The sequence below is a fragment of the Haemaphysalis longicornis genome, unplaced genomic scaffold (genome assembly GCF_048455015.1).
Source record: "Haemaphysalis longicornis isolate Haplotype H1 unplaced genomic scaffold, Haemaphysalis longicornis Haplotype H1 scaffold_12, whole genome shotgun sequence".
Classification (NCBI taxonomy): domain Eukaryota; kingdom Metazoa; phylum Arthropoda; class Arachnida; order Ixodida; family Ixodidae; genus Haemaphysalis; species Haemaphysalis longicornis.
In genome coordinates, this window is record NW_027526225.1 from 113,578,304 (window position 1) to 113,596,310 (window position 18,007).

General features: G+C 49.3%; 2 protein-coding genes across 11 annotated transcripts in view; both read right to left on the reverse strand.

The window, feature by feature from the left end:
- Positions 1 to 971: 971 nt before the first annotated feature.
- Positions 972 to 2,860, reverse strand: LOC144163307 (uncharacterized). 4 transcript variants are annotated; one of them, XR_013320883.1, is made up of 6 exons: positions 2,490 to 2,819; positions 2,259 to 2,390; positions 1,633 to 1,739; positions 1,475 to 1,520; positions 1,285 to 1,417; positions 1,091 to 1,224 (listed from the first exon to the last, which is right to left on the reverse strand). XR_013320883.1 is itself a non-coding variant. In XM_077694229.1 (5 exons), the coding sequence occupies exons 1-5, from the start codon at positions 2,586 to 2,588 to the stop codon at positions 972 to 974; spliced, it is 663 nt and encodes a 220-aa protein (XP_077550355.1). In that variant the 5' UTR covers positions 2,589 to 2,860. The 4 variants fall into 4 exon arrangements, 2 of the variants coding, with proteins under 2 accessions (XP_077550355.1, XP_077550356.1); XR_013320884.1 differs by having other exon boundaries at positions 2,300 to 2,390; positions 2,490 to 2,809; XM_077694229.1 differs by lacking the exon at positions 1,633 to 1,739 and having other exon boundaries at positions 972 to 1,224; positions 2,490 to 2,860.
- An 11,710-nt stretch (positions 2,861 to 14,570) lies between these two features.
- LOC144163308 (multiple PDZ domain protein-like) overlaps positions 14,571 to 18,007 on the reverse strand; it is a 364,611-nt gene continuing 361,174 nt past the window's right edge. For all 7 annotated transcript variants that reach the window (XM_077694232.1, XM_077694236.1, XM_077694234.1 and 4 more), the window contains one exon: positions 14,571 to 16,284. In XM_077694232.1, coding sequence (XP_077550358.1) covers positions 16,020 to 16,284 — 265 coding nt within the window. In that variant the 3' untranslated portion in view covers positions 14,571 to 16,019. The remainder of the gene's footprint in view (positions 16,285 to 18,007) is intronic.

Sequence of the window (18,007 nt, forward strand, 5' to 3'; positions counted from 1 at the left end):
GCCTCTGATTAGTGCTGAACGCTTTGGTGAGTGGAGCAAGGGAAGACAACAATCGGGAATCATTTTATGCATTTTTATTGTCCACGAAGGAAATGTATTCTTTGCCAGGGCACACTTGCTTTCGAGATGAAGGAGCTCGCTGGCCAAGCAAGTAGGCGGGAGATATAACCAAACGTTGTTTGACTCTTGGCAGCGTCAACAGACACTGACGCCGCCATCACTACGAACACCGGAACGCGCGCACACTGTTTATTTCCGGTGAGTTTCCAGGCAAATGTCCCCCTGGGGGTGAAAAATCAGTCGGGGTTCCCCACAGGCTCACATCCTTCGCACAGGTAATGCACCACTCTGGCAGGGCTGCTAGGCTCCTCTGTGACGATCTGCTTGGGGCTTAGCGTCACTGAGGCGCTTTGCGACAGTTTTTCGCATTGCCACCATTCATAATCGAGCCCTTCGCTGCACATTTACGTGCAACACTTGTGGATACTGAATGGCTAATCTTTGAGCAGCTACATCTGATAACACTCTGGTATGGCACGCCATGATTTATCTGGACATAAATTGGTGCAGTTAGAGCCACTGAGAAAACTAAACAGTACGCCGAGTATTACACTCAACTCTACGAGTGACGACAAGAACGGTCAGACTTCTGTCCGCATGCTACTTTGCCGGCGGCTACGCCGAACTCCCCTGTACAAGTTACACACAACAGTCCGTTTACCTTTTTCGCAGTCCGGGGCCAAATCCTGGGACGTCACGTTGCCTAGAATGAACACTTTCACACCATGAGGACAAAGTACACGAGTAAGAACTTCGCTTCATGAACGGTGCGACGTTCACACGGGGTCAAGGGCTGTCCCTAACCGCACTCCTAGCGAATCATTTTTGGAATTATGCTCACTAGGAGGGCGGACTTGTTCGCTCTTTTTTTTTTTTTTCTCTCCCAACTTTAATGAGCGCCATTATGACAACTAGGATTTGCTAAAATACTGTTCGAAACGAGATACAAGAGACCGACAGTACTTGATGTCGCTCGAGCCGACAGAGCCAGCGAGCCGCATCGACTGTGTACAAACGACAAAGGCAGTACCGCGGTTTCGAACAGGGTTTAATTCCAAGACAGGCGCAGCGACGGACAGCTCGACTCGAACGGCATCCGTGAAGGCTCGATGACGGCACCGTCCTCCAAGGTGGTAACCAGGACGCATAGATGCACAGAGCGGTCTGCACCAAGAGGCAAATCACGTTAAAAATGTTACGTTTAGGGAGGTCACCATTCCTTACCGATTGCAAACAGGGTTTATTGATTTCAAGACAGGCGCAGCCATGTACAGCTCGACTCGAACGGCATTCTGGACGTCTCGATGACGGCCCCGTCCTGCTCGGCGGTGACCGGTACGCATAGGCAGGAGGCGGTCTGGAACAAAAGGCAAAGCACGTTAGAAATGTAATTTCGAAGGTAATCACGGCTTACCGAATGCGGGGACCATGATTACGCCTGGCAGGAACGGGAAGGGACGCTGAAAGGCAAAGTAACAGACGAACAGCGACAGACCCACTTTTATTACCAGAAAACACCTCTGTACAAAACACGCGTCGAGCTCAGTAGATAGGACAGATGGAGACGTGTACCTGCCGAGCCAGAAGAGTAGTGCATGTTTGCGGGAAGGAGCAAGTGCAATAAGACACGACGCAAGGGTCAGGGAAAGGGGAGGGCGGAGGCGGTGCCGGACGCGAACCTGAAAAGGAACCAAGGACACCAATTCCATCACTCGCCTTTGCCACGACCCCAATTTGGAGCCGCGGACCGCAGAGCTGCGTTTCGTGCTTCAGCGATGCTCGTTGAAGGTGGCGACTGTATTCCGAACGCCGCGCGAACCGAGGACGTGCGAGCGGAAGGCATTATCGAAGTGCATATACCTCGGCTACCGCGGCGTTCGGAAAGGAAGACCGACTATCACCACAAGCTAACGGGGCTTCCGAGCTGAGTCCGACGCTAGAGGCAGTGGCGAAGGGCTCCAACACCGCCACTGCGCCGCTGTCCCGAAAGCTACAACCTAACGCGCACCGCAAAGCTTTGGCGACAGTCGGAATCCCTGCGTCGCGACGGCCCAGGAAACGTCCGGCTCCGAGGCTAATGTGCTCTCGGTTAGGAAAATTCAAATACGCAAACGTTCAGCGTCGCGAAAAAAATGATACGAAAGCCGGTTTCGTGGGCACGCCGCACGTCGCACCGGGCCTTCAGCCACGGAACTCACCACTTGGAAGAGTCGTCGGTGAAGACTGTGAAGCATCATACCGTGAAGGAAGTCCGTGAGGCCCTCGTGGGTATTCGCTTGTCCGAGCGAGCCGGTTGGGAGCGGGGATGGCACAGGCACAACGAAAAACGACTGAAGAAAACGAAAACGACAACACTTATGGCATTAAACGCCTCTTAGCGAGAACCAAACTTCCGCAATAGACAGTGTACCGCGTGGAAAAAAACTCACCTGTCCATCACCGCCGTCACCGCGCCGCCAGCTACTCTGCGCCCGATGCGCAACACGCAGGCAGGCAAGATGGCGTACCCCTTGTTCTAAAACGCGCATATCCTGGCATTACAGAGCGCTGCTGTTGGTCGGCTACCGCCTACCCTTCCACTCTTTCACATCGATATCGTCTTCTAGAACATTCTGCCAGTTGTAAAACAAAACGAAAAAGTTATCGCATCAAGTCGCAGCCGCGCGGCCACCGGAGCATGCATGACAAGGCATTTTATGCTGCGTCACGAAGCAAGTTAACCTTCTGGCTTGGTGGTTTTTCATGTCGGCTTGGGGCTTCGGCTGGCGCGATTGCACGGTCCTATCGATCATGCGGCCGTTACCGGCCGTCTTCCGCGGCTTTTGAAATGGAATAAGAAACGCCACGTCTTGAAGAAACAGTCGACTGCGCGGGAACACAAATGCTACTGCGTACGAGTCATTGATTGATTGATTGATTGATTGATTGATTGATTGATTGATTGATTGATTGATTGATTGATTGATTGATTGTAAGGTTCAACGCGTTGACGAAATGAAGGCGATGAGGCGCGCCGTATAGTGGAGGGCTCCGGATTGATTTTGACCACCTGGGGCTCGTATATACACGGGCGGTTTGGCTCTTCGTATCCACTAGAAAAGCGGCCGCCGCGGCCGGGACTCGAACCCGCGTCCCCGTTCTCAGCAGCACAACGCCTTAGCCACTGAGCCATCGCGGCGGGTGCGTACGAGTCGTGGCTGTAAGAAAATTAGTGCCCTTTCCACTCTGTGAAGAAAAATGACCTGCGAAGCTGGACGCATTCCACGGAGTGCATGAAAAGAAACACGTTTGTTCGTAAATAGCGACTGACCATACTTCCTAGCCAATTAGCTGAATGAAACTTGGAAGGACCCGAGGTTCAGTCTCGCGGACAAGCTACGAGCTGACTCCCGCTTCGTAGGCATCTCACTGTTCGTGTAGCACACCAACCCAATCCGCTCGATCACTGAGAGGACACCGGACAAGTTGCATTGGGCGTTTGACGTCCGCGTTTAAACCTCCCACCAGCACAACGGAGGCGCCATCAGTAAGGACCGCGTGCACGCACCCCTCCCCCCAAGCCGTGCACGCCGGCAACCGGTTATGTGCGCGGGCTTAGAAGTGAAAGAAACCTGAACAAGTAATACTGCCCCACGTCGGCGTTTTAAGCGGGCAAGTTGCCCTTCATCCGGGAGGTATTCGCAGCTACTCGACGAGCTGGAACTAGAAGGCGCAGTGCGGCGGTAGCGGCTTACTATACATGGCGAAGTTGCGCAAAACAAACAAGGTCAAAGAAGAAACGACAAGAAAGTGCGCTTGTCCTTTCGTTTCTTATGTGCCCTCGTTTGTTTTTGCGCAACGTTGCCATCGATCGCCTCCAACTACCATGCCGGAGCACCGATAAGGCGAATGTATGCAAATGCGCACGCGAGCGAAACCAAAGCTTTTCGCACCCCCTATCAGCTGATGGGATACTCGTTACAGCGCTATGATGTAAAGGGAAGGTGGCGCGATAACGCAATCGTCAAAGCACACCTGGCAAACACTACGCTCCCGTAGGCCGCTCCGTGCTTGTGAATGTTTACAGCGGCGCGTTCGAGCAAAGCCGGCCGTGGTTCCAGCGGTAAGCGTCAAATTCGGCTCGCAGCTCGTGAAGGTGCTTCCAGAGCATGGGATCTACGTCTCGTGTCGCTTTGAACAGCGACAGTACTTCCACAATACGAGGGTGGGAGCGCATTGCTGGCGAAAAATCTCGTACGGCGCCTTCAGCAACTGCCATCTCTGAATACTCTTTCGAAGCTTAAGATGCTCTTCTCTTCCCGCAGATGGCGCCAGGTGTATCAAAAAGCAGGCGGCGTTCAAGAAAAAAAAAATTGCCGCTGCTTGCCCTAGTGGTGCAATGCTGAACAAACAACAGAGCTGGCGGCCCCTCTCCCTCGTCGGAGACCCGACTGTTGCACCTCGCTCCTCGCCAACTTTTCTTTCCTCCATGCTCCTCGCATGGGTTTCCGAACTTGCTGCTGAAAGTTCTCCATGACTTCCCGGTCCGGATTGATTTGCCTGCAGCGTCTCGCATCCCCTCCGAAGAGGAGCGCGTTAGCACGCGCTAGAAGCTGCGGCAAGCGGCTTCGCGAACGTTGCGTCTGTAGCGCGAACTCGGCGTCTGTGCTCCCCATTTCTCGCGCGAATGCACGTGAACTGGCTAGCAGAAGAGCACGCGAGAGATCACGCCACAAACGCTGGGCAGTGTGTCCTCGAAGGTCGAGCTTGCCGACGCCATACGCTCCCAACGAGGCGCACTTGCGCCTCATGAGGAGCTCAATCGTGAGGAGCTCACCAACCAAAAACACATCATGTTATATTTTATTGTAAGGACCTGCAGCCGACGCGAGAGATGAGACAGAAGAAGCGTCGGCACCGCACGCAGGCGAAGTTCACATAGGCTTGCCTGCCTCCAGTGAATCACGGGAAGCGCCTGGGTCCCGTCACCCGCCACCTATACCATCGCCGTGGCCGCCTTCGGAACGGCCTCCGGGGTTCGGGGAGGCCCATTCGAAGAGCGACTGTGGCCCCGAGGACGCCGGCACACGAGACTAGCTTATGTCTGTGCTGTGACGTGCGAAGGGAGAGAGAGAGAGAGAGAGAGAGAGAGAGAGAGAGAGAGAGAGAGAGCGTGCGTGCATGCGTGTGTGTGTGTATGTGTGCGTGTGCGTGCGCGTGTGTGCGCGCGTGCGCGCGTGTGTGCGTGTGTGCGTGTGTGTTGTGCGCGCAGCGAGTGAACGCTGGGAAATGAACACGCGTACTCTCCCACGCGGCCCGCTCCGAAAAGGACGCTTGCATTGCAGTGGATGCCTGCAGCCACCCTCCGCATTCTTTTCTATGTATCTTCTTTTTCCTTCTCTCTAGATTCTCCCAATAAACTCAGTCTGGAAACAGAACCCAAAGTAGACACGCATCTTATGTTTTAGGCTCCTGCACGCGTGGCCTCGCCAGCCCGTAACGATACGTGCAGTAGAGTGGTAACTTGTTTTCGAATAGATTATGCCTCTAAGCAAGCTATCAGCAAGCTCGTAAGAAAGAGAACTACAACACTTCACGTGGGCAACACAACGGCATCCCGCTTGACGGGGGGAGCTCTGCAGCAACAGGCGCACCAACGGGTCCGCCACGCCGAAGACGATGACGACGAAGGCGGAAGCTCCTCATTTGGCACGAGCCTACGCGCAAGCCTGGATAATGCCGGGCGCTCCTCACGAGGCTCACGTGCACGTGAGCTCGGTATTTTTTTCCAAAGATTTTTGTCTTTATACTTTTTGCTAATGGCCACGGACCAAGCTCGAGCCTAAACGGCTCTGCTGTAAAAAAAATACCAAGAAAGAAAGACGAATATCCCCCACTCGACCTTTTTACGCCTGCTTCATCTCTCCCAGCTTGTATTTTATTGCCAATAACTGCTCCGCCACCTTCGTACGAAGTTCTGCCTTTAGGCTAGCAGACTTTCTCCCAGTCTCGTTTCGACGACCTCCACCGTCTCCTCCTACAACTCCTTCATATATAGACTCCGTCTTTGTAAGCAAGCGCCGATACTTTTTATTGTCTCGTAACAAGCAAAGAATCCCTGGCCATCTCCACTGGCGTGAAACCTGGGGAGGGGCGAAGCATGCAATGTATAGGTGCATTCTTGACGCCTTGGCGTTGTTGCAAACGGAGATGAAACCATTGAGGGGTAGAGGTATACAGCTTTGCTGTAAAGTCTCGTGTCTTTGAAGCACGAAGCGGCGTTCAAGTGCGAGGCGTAAACGAGTGCCCCGGTGTTTTTTTTTTTTTTTTAGTACGCGTTACGTTCTAGCGCGAGGCGTAAACGAGTCTACCGGTGTTTTAGTACCCCGACTACATGAGACTACGATTACAACGACGACAGGAGACGCCAACAGCCCCAGCCCCTAGAAATTGCTCCGGCGCGAGCCGCCCGGCACAAAGGCCGCGCTGAGAATTGTATAACTCCGCGCAGCTGCGTAGCCGGAGCCAAGTCTCGTCTAATTATGAATTTATAACGACTTCGTGTCGCCGCATCGGTGGCACACAGCGCCTCGTGACTCCACGGAGAGCACATCGTTTAGACTCCCGCAAGCCATGGGTCGGCCAGAGAAGCGCGTAACTGCCTAGGAAGATGCCCAGCGCGAACGCCATCGTGTCGCTCCTCGAGAACATAAAAGACGGCGACAATCCAACCCAAAGCATCGCGCCGAAGCCGCCGCGCCTTAACGGTAGCAATGGAAGATACCGAGCATCGCACTCGTTGCCCCCCCTCCCCCCACTGACAGCGGATCCCAGGGTGAAGGAGCTTGGTCGGCCCCCAGCTCCGCTGTTTCTCCTACCTTGCACCACTCGTGCAAGCTGAGCCCATTTTAATGCGTAGATTTCATTGCGAAGTGCCCCCAAAGCCGGGACTATGTACCGGCATACATTAGCACAAAAGTAGAGATTTCTCGGAAGTTCCACCTTTAATCGTGATTATAGCGTAAATGGAGATAATTGGTCGGACGAAATTTTGAAATACCACAAATTAAAAAAAAAAGATACAAGGAAATTATCTGACAGAATGAAAAGTATGCGTCCTATACATCTCCCCCAAAACAAAAAATTAACAAAAAAAGTGTGCAAAAGAACGTGCAAAATACGATTTTTTTTTATTCGAAAGTTTGCCCTGCGGCATAACGATGCACGATTCACAGATACACGAACAAGTTTGCTTCTCGTATATAGTCCAGAAGGTGCCGATGAAATGGTCCATGAACCCAGCGCTGCAGGTCTGGAGGGCGGCCAGGGTGGAGGCCGGTTGCACGAAGGTGCCGTAATCGGATCTGATGCAGTCCGGGGCAGGTCCACAGCAGATGCTGAACATTCCCATTCTGTACGGCGGAGTCGCAGAATGGGCAGGTAGATTCGTATGGGCCGCGGTACTGCGATGGCCAAGAGGCAGTCACAGACGGCGTAAGGGCCATCCCAACGCGTATTCTCCGCAGCGCAACCTCCTCTCGGCGAGTTAAGTCACCAGGGAGGTTTGAACCACACGGGGGTATGAGGGCTCGCGTGGTGCGCCGGAGAATTTCCTTCTGTTGTGCCAGGTTTCCACTTGGATCTTCGGGGAAAAGTGGCAGTGGTCGCATCGAGGTATGCGGGCGACTAGCCGTGTCTGCCTCCCTACTGTCGGGTACAGCTGAACGGGGTACCCATTCTATGCGGATCTGCAGTAGTGTGCTTAGTGCTAAGTGGTGAATGGCATCTGCGAACGCTGTAGCTTGTGTTATGGGGCGTATGTCGTGGATGGCTTGCGTAGAGTCTGCGCGTATGATTAGTCGACAGTATGGCCCTGCCTGGACAATAGGCAGTATTGCGGCAATCCCATCGTGTACCGCTGCTAGTTCACCAAGATACGCTGGTGGCATCGGGTTAGCTTCATAAGAGCAACATTGGTTCACCTCTGGTAGCTGGGGGCAGATGAGTGCAGTGTGCACCATGCCGCTTTTGACGCTGGCGTCTACATATGCAATTGCCGTTTCCGCGTCTGGGCTATGTAGGCGAGAGACTTGGGCCGTGGCCTGGCGAGGTACCGGGTGACGGAGGCGACCGATTGGTGTGTTGTCTGTTAACTGTTCTCGCTGCCACGGAGGAATGTTTGAACCGTTTACAGTGGTACTTGGTACAACGTACCCCATGTACCGGGCTAGCGCAGCGGCGGCACCGGTCATCGAGATTTTACAGGCCCGGGCAGAGCGGCGTTGGTGCATCAGCTCATCAATCGACAAAATATGAAATAAAAATAGCGAAGAAAGCGACAAACCATGTGACGTCCTGCATTTCCAGGAAAATGAGGTTTGGTGGAAGTTATACCTTTAAGTGTTATAGCAGTGTAAAGGGAATAATTGGTCGCACAGAATTTTGAAAAAAAAAGTAAGAAAATAAAAAAATAGAAAAAGTTCAATTGTAACAAAAATCTGACAAAATAACAAATCTCCCTCCAAAACCGAAGAATAAGCAAGAAAAGCCCGCACAAAGAAACGTTGTAAAAACGAAAAAAAAAAGAAACTGCGTAAATAGACAAACTGCAGTACGCCTTGCATCTTCGAAAAAAAAACGTAATCAGCGAAGTAAAGACACTTCATTGCTATGAGGAAATGAATTTGCATCACTGGCCAAAAAAAAAAAAAAAAAGGAAGCTTAATAGGAATAAAAGAATACGACGTCTTTCGCTACTCATAGCCATATTTCGCTGTAAAGAACTCTCACTCTAGACAAGCGGCACATCAGTGGTACGCATTAGTAGACCATTCTCTGAATTGCTGCAGGTTTTTTTTTCTATTACGCACGCCGAAGCCGGATGCCTGCTTTCAGGCGAAAACATTTCCTGTCTTATCAAAGGCGAAGTTACCTCAGTCGTCGTAACCGTCCGTCAATTAGACAGGTGCCAAAATGGCCGCCGCTCACACACTGGCGTTTTCGCTTTTCCCCTCCTCCAAAAAAGCCTCCACTGATGCCGGGACAAAACCCGCGTCCTACAAAAAAGTGGGGTTGATTATAGGAATCGGTAAAACATGAAAGTGAAATCTGCAGCGAAATCAGCATGCTTTGGGGGTCGGTGGCTGTCTTGTGGGTGGGCTTGGCGAGCGACGCCCTGTTGGCGGGTCGCTTCGGCAAAGGTGTACTGGCGCCATTTTGGTGACGGATATGACGTCAGTGATATCTTGGTGTACCCCGGCATAAAACACTGTCGTGTTAAAATACAAAACCCGAAAACGAACAACACGGGATATGACGTACAATTTAGTACTAAAGGTTGCTTCCCCGCAATGTGACCCTGTGCGCAGGGGTGCATCCTTTACAGGCCGCTTGCTTCGTTGTTGTGGCGTCACTTCCGTGACGGATATGACGTAAGTGAACTCTTGGTGAATCCCGGAATAAAACACTTTCGTGTTAAAATTAAAGGAGCCGGTACTTACGTAATAGAAACTTGACAGCTCAGGACCAGCCAAGGAAAGAGTCGCAGCGTCGTTGCGATATTGAAAAGTAAACGTCTTTATTTAAGTCTTGCCCCGTCGTACAAGAGCAAAACCGAAATAGTGCTTTCATTAGCACGGCACAGATATCTGAAGCAGCCCCCAGATAAAGTTAGCTCTGAGGTCTTATTGCTTATCAAAAACGACTCCAACACTCTACGTGCGCTCAGGCCGTCCGGTGTTTTTTGTAGCCGGCTCTTCACGGGGACGCTGCACAATTGAGCAGTCGTATCAGATCAGATCAAACGTAAGAACCAGAACGGGAACAATAGAGAAGCTGGGTCTTGCGATACTATGTCAAAAATGATGGGATACCAGTAACACCGCAAAATTCAAGCTCTCACCAAGTGTTTTCACAGCTAAACGCCTCGTTTGCATTAATGCCAAATTGATAAAAATAAAACTCACCCCGTGTGACGCCTTGTCGGCAAGCCCGCGTCAATCAATCGCGCTGTGTGTTGATTAATTGGGGGTGACTTGACTGTTAAGAAATAAACATGGTTAACACGCTGACGCGGAATAGAGAACGATTGGGAACCATTTGGAATTCTTCGCCGATTGCAGCAAACAGACACTAAAGACTGATGATGATCATCTTCTTCCATAGCTTTGAACCATTGTCGTTTTGAATCTCATTGCAGACAACAGGACTGAAAAAGAAAACTTGACTAGAAAAAGCAAATCATGCGGTCCTTTTTTGCTGACATTTTTTTGCGCCACTGGCTCGCCTCTTTTGAAGCACATATGTCTCATTTTTCTATCCGATTAATCTCTACCTTAGCACATTTCCGTGTTAATATAAAACATCTGTTTTTTCCAGCTCGTTCTCACCACTTCTCATGAACTGTATATCCAACGAAAATCAAATCACCGCTGGTCTTCGAATATTCCCTGAAAACAAGACCCACAGAAGCCCTTGCATTTCCCGCCCCGAAGCAACAGCAGCTGGTAGTCAGACGCATGACCTCGAAAGGTCTCAAGGGGAGTTCATTATATACGAAGAACTGCGAAACAGCTATCAGGGTGCCATTACAACTGCTTGGAACCCAGTTTGAAGCAGATACCGTCCAAAAAAACCACAGATGCGACAGACAGCGAACATCACCTCACAAAGACAACCCAACGTCACCGCAAAAGTAGCACACTTAGGTCGCACAAGCACGAACACAGACAAATCACGAATACGAAAAATCATGACACTTTACACGGAGGTGTCCCATAAACTAGAATGATGAGTACACAGGTTCCCTAGATATTCTATCGACGAAAATTATCTTAACGGTAAGAGAGGTGGCGTGCCACATCAGACCTGAAATCACACAGTAGGATAATCACTTCGGCCAGAAAAAAATCATGTTGAGAACGGATAGTATATAGTAAACTAGCTGTATATATCTGCATCGGGGCAAAGGATTAGACACAACCACGAAGTAAAGACAGACAGAAGCGCCGACAATGACGTCACGTATCTTCTCCGTTCGCTCTGCTCTGTTTTTTTGCCGGGACATTCCTCGGGATGGCTTCCTGTGTGTGTTTTACTTCCCTTCCTTTACCGAAGTGATATCGAAAGGGGCGGTGAAGATAAAGCAATAATTTTGAAAGAACAAAAATACAGTAAAAAATAGTGAAAGTAAAGAATAAATGTGGTTGGGCGACACTGCAGCGATATTGCAAACGCATAGGATATCGTCGGGATAGACTGTGGATGGATTAAGGAATGGTTTTCCGGCTTCGAAAATCATCACTACAGTAAGATGAAAAGTTACGATCGCTACAAAAAAAAAATATCGCCGGAAGGTTATACTACACAGGCCCTGCCCGGCAGTGCATGCCAGCGCCCCTGTCCATCGTATGCGTACTTCGCGGGAGTGACAAAACTAACTGCACTGGCTTCGTTCACATCGTCTCGAGCCGCTTCGTATTGATCCCCTCACCAGCTTGCTAACGACTGCGTTGTTCTTCTGAGCTGCACATCGACAATCAAAGGGAAAAGAATCTCGGGAACGAGGAGGTTTAAATTTGGGAAGGGCGCTCGCTATGCATTACCGGGGATATAGTGGACATATTTTTTAGCTTTGCATATGTATACGTTTTTTGTCGTCACTCTTCAGGTCTTTCGCAGGCGCAGGTGAAATTTACACATTTGTTTTTGGGAACGACCTGCTGCAGGGTTAGACGGAAAGGCCGGGTTTTAGCAGGCGGAGGAAGCAGCAGTGTCCCGTGAACAAGATTAAAATCACGAGGAAGGCCGCGTGCCTTGACTGACATTTTTTGCGCGCCAATTTTGAAATAGCAGTAACGGCATAACACTTGTTTTTGCATTTGTTTGAGCACAGCTTTTGTTTGTGCCACACGCTTGACACTGCGTTTTGTGGTACAGAGGGCTGAGCCATTACTGAGCCATTACTAAACATTACTGAGCCATTAAAATTAATGTTTTTGAAAGACACGCTACCTCTTTGTTATGTTCTAATCCTACCTCGACCTAAGAGCCACTGTTCGTTCGGTCAGCCATCTTAGAGCCGCCCTCAAAATAGAGAATGATCCTCCAGTTTCAGCCTTCCGGCAAGTGAATTTTGATGATTTCTGACGCGGCTAATTCTGGTGATATTCATTTTTTCTCGCTTCTTGTGCATTCACCTTATTTATTATAATTACTGCCTCAAGTATGATTTAGCAAAGTGTTCACTGTGTTCACAAAGTGTTCACTGCGCTTAATTGGCAAGGTCACACGTCGTTTTGTGTTAATGGTCGCCAGTGTCGGCAAGAGAGCCTCACAACACATATGTGAAAGCGAAAAAAAAGGTTCCGCTTCGACAAATGGCACGCGACTGTCGGATCGCTGATTAAGGCGATTCTTGTAAGAGCTTTCTCAATAAAGCTTTAATCTTACAATCACACTTCCAAATGATACGACAACTTGGGGTTGGTCCATGCAGTTGCACTTCTTGATATATATATATATATATATATATATATATATATATATACATATATTGAGGTGCTAAAATGTGAGAGTTTAGCAATCATCATGTACACAGGATTCGCTTCACTAGAATTACATTTCCTGTGGCTTTGCTTCAGTGACTGCTGCTACTTTCTGTATCTGTTTGTACCAGACTGTGCTCTATTGGGTAGTGAGGGAGCTTGTTGTCTGAGGTCATCAGTAACTCACCGAGCTAACTTTTTAGTCAAAAATGTCGCTGTTCCCTGCTAGCAGCCAACTGTGGCATACAAAAAACGTTGAAGCTTGATGCTTAATCTTTATTTTTACACATATAGCGAAAGTTAATTTATTGTATATCTAGAGGCGCTTGCTAAGTTTCGTTAGAATAAAATACCCTATCAAGCTTTCCGGGGCTAGAATTGTCATCAAACTAACATTACAAACAGCTTCTCGGACTGAAATATGCGCTCTCTGAACTCGTCGCCCACTGTCAAGAGTGTATTGAGAATGCACCTAGTCGACACTATGCGTCGAAACTAGCTTTTTATGCTTTGTGTTGCTTGAAATAGTCTTAAGGGCCTTTTTAGATTTACTCCTATCAAACAAACGGAAGTGCGAAATTTGTGAACCGGTTTTCTTTGCGAGTAAGTGAAAATTTAGTATGTATATACTTAAACAACCTACCCCAAGCCTACATTAACAGTAATATAAAATGCGAAACCTCAAGTCAATTCAAAGGAGTACTGACACACATTATAAAGTTCAGATGACTATGTAAAAAGCTTCCTTAGTATATGGAGATACCTCCAAGGACGTTTGCCCAATAACCGTTTAGTAGAACACATTTTAAATCAATTTCATTGCGCGCGCGAGAAAGCTCAGAACGGATACCCTTTTGACATCGTCATTCGCATAACGCCATGTGCGCCTCGCCTCAAACTGCCGATGTCAGGGCTCCCGTGACGTAATTAAGGCAGCATGCTGCTCTAGGTGCGCTCTGCTCCGCCTTGTGCATCACGTCACATTTTTTGGGGGCTGGCGTCATGCTTTCCGGGCGCGTGCGTCCAGGCCGGTTGAGGTGGGACGAGAACAGTGACGTCAAGAGCACCCTCCCGTCATGGCGGCCGCCTGGTTGTTCGCTTCACCGAAACCGCAACTTACACAAGTAAGCAAAGCTGTAAAACATTTTTAACGCGGTGATTGACGATGTAATGTTCCATTTTATGATTTGTGGGATGGTAGGCACCTATAGCAGAAAAAAAAAATGTAAAACAAAGATTTCGTGTCAGTACTCCTTTACTATAACCCGTGACCGTACCAGGGATGCAGTAGGTTTTTTAGAGTTTTTGTCGTCTGCATGCACTGTGTTTTTAGGGTGAAATGTTAAATAAACCAGAACTGGTAGCACTTAGTTTAAAAACTTGGAGGAAGATGTCATGTGCAGCCCATCACGTGCAAACGTTTACTCCAACGCGTTTGACTGGAAATGGCAAAGGTATCACTTACAGCCATAAAAGGCAGAAAGGGGCCCCAGCATTTCATACTTTATCAGATTGTCTGTCACAGGGATTCGCGGCATAAATCAGCAGTGACAACTGTGCTGTATATTTCTGGTCAGTAAAACAAATTTTGTAGTACCCATCCGCAAACGTAGTATCACGATATGTGGTTACGAGCACTCAATAAAATGTACGAAGTTCACAAAAGTCACGAATATCAGTATAAACATTCACCAGGACAAATACGTTCATTGGTTACCAAGCTCGTGACTGGGTGATGAAATTTCTTGCTTAATTAAAATAAAAAGATAGCCCCGAATAATTTACAGAATTTTTCTGACTGGCTGTACTATATGAAAGAGATCCAACTGACAAAATTAAATGCTCAAAATGCATGTAGTCCTGGATAATTTACACAATTCTTCTGACTGCTTGAATTACAGGAAAGGGATCAATCCGACGAAATTAAATGCTAAAAATGCATGGCCAACGATTCTAAGCGTACCCCTAGCTGCACTGCTTTTGTGCCGTCTCTCTGAAAAACGTTTCAGACTATTGCGCGAACAACCAAAGCAACAAAATTCTATCCTTTATGATTCCTAATGTGAGCGTCATCAACGTGATCGACCACAACACATTTACAAACAGCATGGTGCTATTCCCAAAACACAAACCGAATTAGCATTCAGAGACGCCAGGAGGGAATTTACGTGTGAGCTCATTCTACGGCTGTACCGAAGATTTTGCTTTCTTTAGTGCAAGGAATAAAAACGACACATGAAAATTTTCTCGAACATCACGGAAGCACCTCACTTGAAACGAATTGGCACAGTTTACAGTGAGTCCGTTGTACCTCGCCGCACGCTCACTGCTGTAGCGTCCGTAGCGCGCGAAAACTTATCGCAAGGCTTGCAGAGTTCGTCCCAGCATCGCGTCTCGGTCACATGTCGATCACTCATGTTCGCGACACAGTTCAATAAGGAAAGTCGCTTCGTGTGGTTCAGCGGTTTGTACGCTTTATATGCTAGATTGAAATAACCTTCCTATTATTATATGAAGGCGAGCTGGAAAGTCCAAGGCGTCGTGAAGAATTGATATTTCAGTCATGGCGTAACTAATCCGAAGGCTGAATTTCTTTTTGCAGCTCCTTCCGCCAAACCAGCTGTTCCTTTTACCTTTATTCCGGTTAAGCTTCCGGAATTGTTTGGTCGGGTACCTTTTTTCTTCCACTGAAAGGCCGATATGGTACTCCTGTCATACTACAGATAGGCTGCACTGTAATTATTCAAACATAATGGGCATTGCCCAGACAGCAGCTTGAAACCACTAGGATACTGCTTTCAAACAAACATTCGCGTTTACGCAGGACCTTTGCTAGTCGGCGGTGAAAAGGTGAGCCGCCGCGCTTAGAATTAAGATCCGAGCGCCCACTTAGAGCGCAAGTGGGGATCTTCAAATTCAGTGCCATAATTATATCTGTCTTCGGTTGAACCCTGCAACGACTGCGTTGCAATAAAACTACCCCACCACTTGGGTAGGACAATTCTGCCGCACTCCAGCAACGAGTAGGCACCTAGCCATATAAATTCTCGAGGGGTGTTTTCGTGACGGAACATCGCTGACTTGAGAATCAGACTCTGATCATAGGCACGTCTTCTCGAAGGTGCAGGCCCCTCGTTCAGCCACGCTTCTGAAGGAAGCTCCGTAGACTGGCAAACGGTCTACTCTTGATGTCTTGTATACTGCACAGTGGGACTCAAGTGTTGCTTCAGCAAGCACTGGTGGTGTCAGGCCGATGTCCGAGCTCAAGTTCGATTGCTTTACGTAGGTAGCCTGTCCCTAATCCTCCGTAACTTCAGCCACGCTGGTAGAGATGCTGGTGTCATGAGCAGAGAGGAAGAGGAAGCGGATGCAGCCTTTGGTAGTTCCCTCGTCATTGCGTATCCTCGAACCGGCCGAGTCACTGTGCTCCGCTGCTCAGCAGCTGGTGACCATGATGCTGGGCAGGCCCGACGGGCTGGGCGACGACGCATCGTCCAGGGACGTGGTGCGCGTGACGCCCGTGCCTCCGGAGGGTCGCACGTCCTCGGCGACGATGCTGAGGCGGGAACGGCGGAGCGAGGAGCTGGGGCTCACCTCCCGGGACCGGGACGCCGGGCCGCTGGGCGTGCTGGTCGCCACCAGCATGGACGTGACGCAGTTGCCCAGGCTCACCACGTAGCTCTCGCTGCTCAGTGGCAGGCTGCGTCAGAGGGGGAAAAAATGTGGTGGATCCCTCTTTCATAGGAATCGGTAAAACATATTCATGAATATGGAAACTTTTTTGGAGCTCGGTTGAATTTGTCAAAATGCGAGTACCAGCCGATAGGCTCCTCTAGCCCTTTCATATCCGCTCCTTCGCCGATAGAGCCACGGTCTCGTTATATGGAAGCGCACGGGGAAGCCATGTCAGTTCTAGTTAATAAAAGTTCGAACTAATGGAAGCGAATATTAAAAACAGCACACTACCATCTGGAAGCAGTAAGGCATGTCAACAATTTGATGCTTGAAAAGTCTATGACTGCAGTCGGCCTTTTGTTTTCGGAGGCGACAGCCAACACTTCCTGCTTTAACAAGAGAATCTACCAGAAGGCCTCGGCTTCGCCTTCTTTAAAACTGAAGTGACTGGCGGCATTCAATCCGTCCATGACTTTCGATCGGACGGCCGCGCTGGTGCTGCGTCCTCGTCTTCACAAGTGGAAAGTGGAAATGGAACAGAAAGACCAGACGGTACGAGCGTTAGTCCCGTCTGGTCTTTCTGTGTCTTTGTCGAATTTTTGCGCTCAAATTTCTACTTGTAAACATGAACCAACTAGCCCAACAACAAGTTCTATTAAGACCTCGTCTTCCTTGTCGCCACTGGCAGAGACATGTTCCCTGCTCCTGGTCTGAGAAATGATGTCCTCATAGCGGCGCACGTAACACCACCGCCCTCACGACCTCATCGACGCATATCCTGAAGAGAATATCGCTTCGAAAACGTCCGACATGGGGAGTTTAGATTTGCTTGTACATGATTTCACCTTCTCTTTTAGCTCTTCTGGCGCTTCCGGGGGTGACGCAGCCTCGTGTGTAGCCGTGTTCCGCAGTCACCAGGTCACCGACGCGGTGATGCCTAGTTCGAATCATCCGCGGCGGAATCGAATCGAATTGGCATAGAGAGTTTTTTTTATACGGGTTTCATGAAGCTTGGCCTGACCAAATTGTACAGTTCGAAATTGCATCCATAGAATTGTCTTTTAGTTCTAATTATTGAAGTTCGAATTACCCGGCTTTCACTGTGCTCATAGCGGGGATCCCAAACGTCGCTGAATTGATCCTGCCTGCACTTTGCGAACGCCGTGTGGCCTGGGAAAACGCGACGAAGCAGTTTTTCACCGCATTCGCCTCAACGTCGCTTCTACCGGCCACTACTTGCACAAGACGCGCCGAGTTGCCTCCCCTGACTGCCACGCTTACTGTGTTCGTGAGGACATAGAACATGTACTGTGTGTGTATCCCCGCTATGACACCCCACGGCAAACCTTGAAAAAAACTTTGGGACTGCGTGCCGATGCACCACTGAAACTTTACAACGTCATCGGTCCATGGCACTTCACTGCCGCGGAAACACGGAGTACAAGGGCCTTGCGAACATTTCTCTGTGACTTCGGACTGAACGAAACTCCGAGAAAGTTTGCTTAAACTTTACTACTGTGCGTGTGCTGCGTATGTGTGTTTTTGCGTTTGTCGGGTTCTATGTGCTTATTTGCGTTTGTTAGTGTTTGTGTGAGTTTTTGTGTGTTCGCTTCCTTCGTTCGTTTTCACCCCTCGTATGTTCATGTGGAGTAGCAAGCCAAGCTCGCTGCCAAGCTGTCTTCTCGTCATCATTAAAGGCATCCCTCCTGATCCTCCTCCTCCTCCTGCTCCTCCTCCTCCTCCTCCTC

Excerpts from the sequence above, each read along its gene's own strand:
- LOC144163307 (XM_077694229.1), bottom strand. The coding sequence starts at position 2,588 with ATGCGCGTTTTAGAACAAGGGGTACGCCATCTTGCCTGCCTGCGTGTT. Across the intron at positions 2,391-2,489 it reads GTGACGGCGGTGATGGACAG|TCGTTTTTCGTTGTGCCTGT; the intron begins GTGAGTTTTTTT and ends CGTTTTCTTCAG. Across the intron at positions 1,418-1,474 it reads AATCATGGTCCCCGCATTCG|ACCGCCTCCTGCCTATGCGT; the intron begins GTAAGCCGTGAT and ends CTTTTGTTCCAG.